At 35.5% G+C, this 9,276-nt stretch overlaps 1 protein-coding gene across 4 annotated transcripts; it reads right to left on the bottom strand.

Moving 5' to 3' along the window:
* Positions 1 to 710: 710 nt before the first annotated feature.
* LOC116883530 (prolactin-8A4) lies at positions 711 to 7,120 on the bottom strand. 4 transcript variants are annotated; one of them, XM_032884701.1, is made up of 6 exons: positions 7,029 to 7,120; positions 5,563 to 5,741; positions 4,677 to 4,715; positions 3,563 to 3,661; positions 2,241 to 2,420; positions 981 to 1,306 (listed from the first exon to the last, which is right to left on the bottom strand). In XM_032884701.1, exons 1-6 carry the CDS (start codon positions 7,060 to 7,062, stop codon positions 1,118 to 1,120), a joined length of 720 nt encoding a protein of 239 aa, XP_032740592.1. In that variant the 5' UTR covers positions 7,063 to 7,120; the 3' UTR covers positions 981 to 1,117. The 4 variants fall into 4 exon arrangements, with proteins under 4 accessions (XP_032740594.1, XP_032740595.1, XP_032740592.1 ...); XM_032884702.1 differs by having other exon boundaries at positions 5,563 to 5,734; positions 7,025 to 7,059; XM_032884703.1 differs by lacking the exon at positions 4,677 to 4,715 and having other exon boundaries at positions 711 to 1,306; positions 7,029 to 7,091.
* Between the last annotated feature and the right edge of the window lie 2,156 nt (positions 7,121 to 9,276).

Below are 9,276 nucleotides of genomic sequence, written 5' to 3'. Positions count from 1 at the left end.
AAATGTTATCCCATTATCCAATTTTAGTCTCCTGTCCACTAAACTCCTAATCATATCCCTCCTTGCCCTTGTCTATGAGGGTACTCTAAGATCAAGAATCTACAAATGGGATGGTGTAAAGTTGCAAATCTTCTGTAAGGGAAAGCACATTGACCTTAGGACAAAACGGCGACCAACAGATTGAGAAAAGATCTTTACCAATCCTACATCTGATAGAGGGCTAATATCTAATATATACAAAGAAGTCAAGAAGTTAGATTTCAGAGAATCAAATAACCATATTAAAAATGGGGTACAGAGCTAAACAAAGAATTCTAGGCTGAGGAATATCGAACGGCTGAGAATTACCTAAAGAAATGTTCAATGTCCTTGGTCATCGGGGAAATGCAAATCAAAACAACTCTGAGATTCCACCTCACCCCAGTCAGAATGGATAAGATCAAATATTCAGGTGACAACAGATGCTGGGGAGGATGGGGAGAAAGGAACATTCCTCCATTTTTGATGAGATGGAAAGCTGGTACAACCACTCTGGAAATCATTCTGGAGGTTCTTCAAAAAATTGTACATAGTACTACCTGAAATTCATAGACAAATGGATGGAAATAGAAAATCTCATCCTGAGTAAGGAAACCTAATCACGAGGAACAAACAAACAAACAAACAAAAGAACAAACAAACCAAACAAACAAATAAAAACAAACCAAAAATTTCCACATAGTATACACTCATTTATAAGTGGATATTAGTCCAAAAGCTTGGCTTGCCCAAGGTACAATCCACAGACCACATGAAGCTCAAGAAGAAAGATTACCAAAGTGTGGATGCTTCAGTCCTTCTTAAAAAGGGGAACAGAAATATTCACAGGAGGCAATTTGGTGACAAAGTTTAGAGCAGAGAATGAAGGAATGGCCATTTAGAGCTTGCCATATACATACAGACAACAAACCCAGAGACAAAATATTGCTGATGCCATGAAGTGCAGGCTGAATCTGTTTTATTTTTTAAAGCTATACATTATATCCACATATGGACTTGAAATATATACAATTAAAAGCAAATGCTCAACAATGAACTGCTTTAGAGCATCTCCCAAGCAGACATGGTAAATGTGCACTTAGCAATCTTTTCCAGTTATGAGACATTTAAATATTCTGAGATGATGTAGAGTGAACTTTGTATCATTGTCTAGACAGTTGGAAAGGTTAAACATTGCCAAAAATTTATTATTTTTGTTACTTGATTTTAAGAATGAAAGGTAGTCCCAGCTGGGAAATTCTTCCTTTATCTCTGCTGTAGGGGAGACCTAAAAATCAAAATGATAATCCGTTACTTGTTGATTACATTGTTAGAGTTTCTTTCTTCTTATTTCTTCCATGTTTGATCAGAGAAACACACTCAGAAATGTGCTTCTTCTACCAAAGTTATAAGTTTTCATTTGTCTAAACCAAGAGACCCTCAAACCCTTGGATTTTTGAACCTGTGATGAAGACTCATGTGCATTTCTTCTAAAATGTAATTAATAGCATTGGCAATATGCCCTTCTAAGAAGCACAGGAAAAGTACTAAATTTCTGTTATAATCTGGGCCAATGGAAGAGCTCATATCAGTAACTCATTCAGGATATTCTTACATGTCCTTTCATGTGTATTTCACAGAGGTCGATATGCACAAATATTCCATGTATAAAATCTCACAAGTTATATGGATCATATCGTAATTATGATTGAAGGACCAGAGCTCTTTCATCCACCCAGGAGAGGTGTACTTTAACTGACTATAAGGAACATCTTTGTTTCATTCTTTTCCGTAGATTGGAGAGAAACGAGAAGCATCTGTAAAGATTGGAGATGCCAGCAAACTATTAAAAGCACTGGTTCTCAAAATTTCAAATTCTGTTACCATTTAATATATTTCCTTATGCTCTGGTGACACCCTAACCATAAATTTATTTTTATTCTTACTTAATTACTTTAATTACTTTAATTTTCCAAATTACATAAATATCTGACATGCAGGATATCAGTTATATGACCCCTGCAAAAGGGTCATTTGGCCCTCAAAGAAGTCATGATCCACAGATTGAGAAACACTGTCTTATGGAATGATTGTAAATGAGATCAAATATACATTTTTCTCCCTGGAGAGATAAGGTATTTAAGAATTGGTATTTGTTAGTCTTGTTAATTTCCACACTCTCCTATTTTATATGTGAAAATAAACTCCTGGGATGTGCTCACCTTGGTGAGTATCCACCTAAGGTCATCCAAAAGTTGTCTGTTGTTCTCTTCCATATCCTTGACTTTACAGAGGATAGTTTCAGGGACACCCTCCATGGCACTCAGTTCAATTACCAGATGGAATAGAGGGCTGATCCATGAACCCACAAAATTGATCAACATTTTTAAGTGCTCTTCGATCTGTGAAACACAATTGGGCTATTGCATTACATAGTTTCAGTTTAGCAGTTTAGACAACTATAATATCTATGTAAAGAAGCTGAATTAAAATGTGTATTTATTATGCATATATGACACATGTATAGAAGTTACATACTTTGGCAGTATAACATTTAAACAAGTATATTTTCTAAAAACTAAAACAGGACTTTCCTGTTAGCTGTTTTCTGAGGTTAAGTCATCATATTTTCATCTCCCTAGGGTTTCCTTTCCAGTGACCCCTTTATTATTGGTTGTTCATTCATCAATTTGTAAAATTGTTTTTGCTACTACTCAATAGGGACCAATGAGGCTTGACTCATAATAGATACAGGGGTAAGTGCTTAAAATCATTTTCAATAAGGGATTCCTGTACACCATGTATAAGGGAAGAATTATATCACATCAATATAGCAATGATATGATATATAGACATTTCTATGAAGAATTTAGAAATTGTTGCATCCTGAAGAGCACAAACTATTATTTCACATGATTACTCTGCTCATCTTGTTTTCAGTTAAGGCATAAAGAATAATAGAAGGATAAAGAGATATGTAAAAATAAATAGAACAAGGCAGATTTGAAAATCAAGAAGGAGGATAGTGTTCAGTAACATAGAAATCTATCATGTAGAACCCATTAGTAGCATATAATAAATAGTCACGTTGTTATCACTGATGAAGGAGTGAGGATATATCCGTGGACAGTCAGTCTATCTCAAAGATTCCTAAACAAATATTTAATATTTAAACAAAATTTAATAGCAATTAACTTTGAGTCTTTGGTCTTTCTTTAAATATCATTCTGTAAATGGTATATTTAAGTATTTGCTACACAGTTTTTGTTTCAGTTTTTTTTTTTTTTTTTTTTTGGATCTGGGGACCGAACCCTTGCGTTTGCTAGGCAAGCGCTCTACCACTGAGCCAAATCCCCTACCCACAGTTTTTGGATATTTGATTTTACTTGTAATTTATCAGTACTAAAACATGATTATTTTATATATTTTACCTTCATTTTTTCTGGATACCTTATTACTGTAAAATGCCTGTAATAACTGAAAGTACCACAAACCCAATGTACTGCTTCTGGAGTTCTGTGAAAAACCCAGGAAGGAAACTCACTTCAAAATTCCCTCCCCTAGTTTGGGGTTTTACAAGAGTTGAATGGCAGTAAATTCCAGCTTTGAGAACAGTCTCATCCCTCCTAATCAGTTTTGAATTCTGCAAATGGAATGGAAAACAAGTTCAGAAATTATACATAACTATATGAACAGAATATTAATGCATTTCATTGGATCTTTAAATTTTAACATAAATAATTCACAAAATTCAGATATTGAGGAATTAAGAAACTGTTATGTAGTTTTGTGTCTATATATTGTACCTGCAATTTAATTTAATTTTTCATTAAATTTTGAATATTTAATTCCTTCCTCTTTTATTGACTTTTCTTCTTTGCTTTTAAAAGTCACACCAAGGAAGGCAGACATTAAAGAATCAAATTTATGAAAATCTAAGTGATTTAGTTATTTCCATTGTTTAGTATTTCAGGATGAAGACATAACGCATATTTATTTAGCTTCCTCTTTTCTGTCAATAAGAACTGATATTTCCTTTCCCAGACAATAAAAAAATAAATTGATTAATTGAAGCTGAAGAGTATAGCTGGCCATGGTTATAATAGTTTTAGAATGAAATTGTATCACAAAAATAAGCTATTTTACAGTAATTTCTATATAATTCAAAATCAACAATATATGCAAATATTAATAGATTACATTGAATTAGTCATTGTATGATTAATAAATGTTTAACTTACTTTATTTATTTAATTACTAATTTATTACTCTAATGATGCAAAAATAAATGTTTTTGCAATATTTTAATAAGAATTAATGATTTGAAAATTATTAATAAATTAGTAATTAATATTTACTAGTCTTCATTTCAAATAAACAGCTAATTCATGAAAGGCTAATGAATAATTGTGAAGGCTAAGAAGTTGAAACACTGAATATTAAGAACAGGAAATACAAATGCTTTATAATGCTTTCTCCTCTAAAGCACAATCATTGACATGAAGTTCTTATTGAGAAGCAGCTGGGGGTTTGGGAATTTAGCTCAGTGGTAGAGCGCTTGCCTAGCAAGTGCAAGGCCCTTGGTTCAGTCCCCAGCTCCAAAAAATAAAAAAAAAAAAAAAAAAAGATAAGCAGCTGGAAGAAAGTAAGGTACTTACAAGAGTTGCAAACTGTGTAGATGAGAATTGATTCTGGTACTAATTACTTTTAAGGAGAGAGAAATAACATCTATTCAATAAAAAATATGATGACAGTTTTATTCCAAACTGATACACACTCTTTTGATGCCCATCATATTGAAGGTTTGCCTGCTCCTACAGTTGGTTTTTTTTTTTTTTTTTTTTTTGACCCTTTAGACATGACAATCACTAAAAGGGGAATGGATACACTTTTAGTTCTACACTATAGTAACAAACTCTTATCACTAAATACCTTTAAACCACAGTTGCTAGTATTTATGGGTTTCTTCTAAGCCTTGATTTTTATCTCTCACCTTTCCCTACCCTACTCTCTCTCTCTCTCTCTCTCTCTCTCCCTTCCTCCCTCTCTCTCTTCCTCTCTCTCTCTCTCTCTCTCTCTCTCTCTCTCTCTCTCTCTTCTCCTCCTCTTCCTCCTCACTTCCTTCCATTTTTTCAGTACTTCTTTCTCGCAACTTCACCTGATTCATTTTTATCTCTGTTACAAATATATAGTTCACTGTACTATACATATTTTACAGTGTGTTCCCTCAGTATGCTAAATGAATATGGCAATAGAGTTACATGATCTTGAATCCAAAAACAGAAAGTGAGAGTTATTCCCTAAGCACATTGTAAAAGTTTCTATCATAATTAATTTTATATTTTAATAAAATAGAGAAAATATATTAATAACATTAGATACTATGAAATTTCATAAAACTGTCAAATTGACTCTGTCCTTATTTCAATAGTTTGGGCATCTTTTACCTATGAAGCTGAATTCTGAAATAATTTGTATCATGATATTTTTGTGTTTCTCATTATAGTATAGTTAAAGTATTAGTATGGAAGTTTAGGTACTTACAAATTCTACATATAACTGGTCAGCAAGATTACGGAGGGTTTCAGCTCTCTGGATAGCACTGTTAAATGTTTCCTGGAGAGGGTCCCAGCAGCCACCCTCTTCCACCATACATGCAGGAATTGATGCAGCTTTCTCCCACAGGAGCAAGTTTGACACCACCAGCATCAGGAGTGTTCCAGCTACATACAAACAAAACCCAACTTAGAGAATGTGTATTAAGTTCTCCTCAGAGCAGAATGTTGTATCTGCCCAAAGGATTTTAGTTTTTAGATTTTTTTCATGTGTTTGGTTTTATTGTTTTCTTTTTAATTTTTTCCATCTTGACTCTATACTGGATAGCTGCAATGGCATATAAAGTCACTGTAAATATTTAGGCTAGTAATTGAATTTTTCTGAATAATAGTTTAAGGAGCAGGTTATTTTACATATTTTGTATTGTATAAGAAGTATTTCTGAATACCAAAAGTCTAAAATTTAAATTAGTTCTATACTTGTATTTTGACTCATATATTTTAAATGGTTTCGTGTCTTTGGAATATAAGCTCATTTTCAGTTACCAAACTCTTGAAGAATATGCAGTTTTAAATCATCATATCTGATGTCAATGTTTTAGAAACTGTGGCACAGGGAAAAAACAGTTTACTTCACTGCTTCCTCTATACACTGGACAATAAATACAACCATAATAATTATTAACAAGGAGATGAAGAGATGTTATTCAATATATGATATTAGATCTGCTAACATGATAAAACACCATTAGAGATTTTTTTCCTCCTAAACTTCAGATCATTTTTTTTAAAGTTGACCTGCCCAAAAATTTTATCAGAAGAATAGACACTTTTAATGTGATCTGAACGTATTTACGTTGTGGAAAGATTACATTTTCAATTTGTTTTTCTAATGGCTTATTGTTGGCTAAGGTAGAAGTCAGAACACCAACTATCAGTACTTTTTATTCACAATCATAATTCTATTTCTTCTGCCTTGATAATCCACTGATTTTACACACTCAATGTGTTCCAATATCTAAAACTCCAAAGCATTGTCCATTTGGATGCATTGCTTTTCGCTCAGGAGGATGTCTTTTGTATTGGAAGCTGCTAAATGTTTTCCATCAGTCCCACTCATTGAACACCAGGAACGTGTACATACTTCTCTGTCCTCAAGAGAGAAGACACAGAATATCTTTGAACATTGCAACATGTTTCAAGTTAAATGATGTTGAAAACTACTAATCCAATTTTCTCCTGTAACCTTGTACAGTTTCTTTGAAAAAAAATAATTTTAAAGGCAATATAAAGTCTATGCAGTAATCTACTCCTGGATATCTATGAATAAATATCTCTTCACACAAGATAGAAGATCAAAGATTTCAAATAAAGAATTCCATTAAAATAAATTCATGAACCCCTGAATTAAATACTTTTACTAAGAGAGGCACAGGTGTGGAGAGATTTACTTACAGAAGGGAGGTTGACTCAATGCCAGCTCCATCATTGAGGAGTTCCTAAGCAGGATGAATTCTGTCTCTGCAGATCTGCTTCACTGGAGTTGTATATTCAGTTAGTTGCCTTATCCTATATATTCTAGGGGATAACCCCCAGGGCATGAACAGCCATGCGACAAAATGAAGTCACTTATAGAAATAGTCATTCATCAACCATGTCATATATCTTCAGGGGACGTTAACTGTTCTATTACATCATACTTAATATGTGTCTGGATGGTTTCTCTTTGCTTGTTCCTACATGTTGATCCTTGTGCAAATTATATCTGAAATCTCTGATGCCACCTCATCTGCCTGATTAGAGATGATCATGTCAGATCATGAGGAAATCATTGTTTATGATTACTTCACATTGCTTAAATTTTTTTATTCTTTCTTTCATCTTTTTCCTAATATTTATTAAAAGAGACATATTCTTCCTTAAATATTTGACCAACCTAGAACACCATTAGTCAATTATCCATAGTGTTATGAATTCTTTAAAGGCTAATGCCATAGTGGCTTCTAGACTCTGACACCTACTCAACATTGAGGGATCCTCCTATTCAATGCCAATGAAATATCCTAATATTGTTGAAAGAGAGTACTTGCTGATTAAAAACTGTAGACAAATAGATTAGATTTAATATTTATACAAAAGAAAATGCAGCTACAGAATATCATGAGGGATTTCAGAAGCCTGCTTTAACATAGCTGCTGGGAAGTTAACTCTGATCTCCAGGTCATCCACATCTCAGAGATAATTCAATAAAATATGGTTCTCAGGGATCCCTTTTTCTACATATATCTCATTTCCTTTTTATTAAATTATCCATTTATTTGCATTGCAATGGTTACCTCCATTTCCATTCACGCTTCCTGAAGGTCATCATTCCATCCCTGTTTCTCTTTGCTTCTGAGAGGGTGATTTCCCACACACCCATCCCACCTACCTCCTCTCAGACATATCTACACACTACTCTGGAACATCAGTTTTCAACATGTTAGGCACAATCTCTCTCATTCTGTCAAACAAGAGCTTCCTCTAATACATATGTCTCAGGGGCCATAGACAGTGTACTCTATGTATGCTCTTTGGTTGGTGGATTAGGCTCTGGGGGTGGGGTTCAGAAGGGTCCATGTTAGGTGACACTATTGCTCTTCCTTTGAGGTTGCCATACATTGCAGTTTTTTCAATCCTACCACTAACTCTTTCATATGGTTCCAGGACCTTAGTCCATTAGTTAGCTGTAAGAATCTGGATCTGGATTTTAGCGGGAGTCCCAAACCCGCGGATCCCTGCCCGAAGAAGCTCTCTGCTCCCAAACCCCGTGGGAGAGAGCCCTCACCGCCTGAATAGGTGGGCACTCCTGAGACTGCAGACGGAAGAGACCACCAACACTGCCCACCCCTGCCCACATCCCTGGCCCAAGAGGAAACAGTATACAGCCTCTAGGTTCCCTTGGATAAGAGCACAGCAGCAGCGGGTCCCCTGCATCTGAGACACCGCCTGAACCTGAAGGGACCAACCGGATAAATAGTTCTCTGTACCCAAATCCTGTGGGAGGGAGAGCTAAACCTTCAGAGAGGCAGACACACCTGGGAAACCAGAAGAGACTGCACTCTGCACACATTACTGATTCCAGAGGAAAACACCAAAGCCATCTGTAACCCTGGTGTACAGAATCTCCCGGAAAGGGTGGCACAGATCTTCCTGGTTGTTACCCCCACGGAGAGCTCCTAGTCAGCACCCCAAGAGCAAACTTGAGCCTCGGGGCCACAGGTAAGACCAACTTTTCTGCTCCAAGTGACCTGCCTGGTGAACTCAAGACACAGGCCCACAGGAACAGCTGAAGACCTGTAGATAGGAAAAACTACACGCCCGAAAGCAGAACACTCTGTCCCCATAACTGGCTGAAAGAAAAACAGGAAAACAGGTCTACAGCACTCCTGACACACAGGATTATAGGAGAGTCTAGCCACTGTCAGAAATAGCAGAACAAAGTAACATTAGAGATAATCTGATGGCGAGAGGCAAGCGCAGGAACCCAAGCAACAGAAACCAAGACTACATGGCATCATCGGAGTCCAATTCTCCCACCAAAGCAAACACGGAATATCCAAACACACCAGAAAAGCAAGATCTAGTTTCAAAATCATATTTGATCATGATGCTGGAGGACTTCAAGAAAGACGTGAAGAACTCCCTTAGAGAAACACAGGAA

The sequence above is a fragment of the Rattus rattus genome, chromosome 14, assembly GCF_011064425.1.
Source record: "Rattus rattus isolate New Zealand chromosome 14, Rrattus_CSIRO_v1, whole genome shotgun sequence".
Classification (NCBI taxonomy): Eukaryota; Metazoa; Chordata; class Mammalia; order Rodentia; family Muridae; genus Rattus; species Rattus rattus.
Note: the sequence above shows the minus strand (reverse complement) of the source record. Positions and strands in the feature narration are given on the sequence as shown.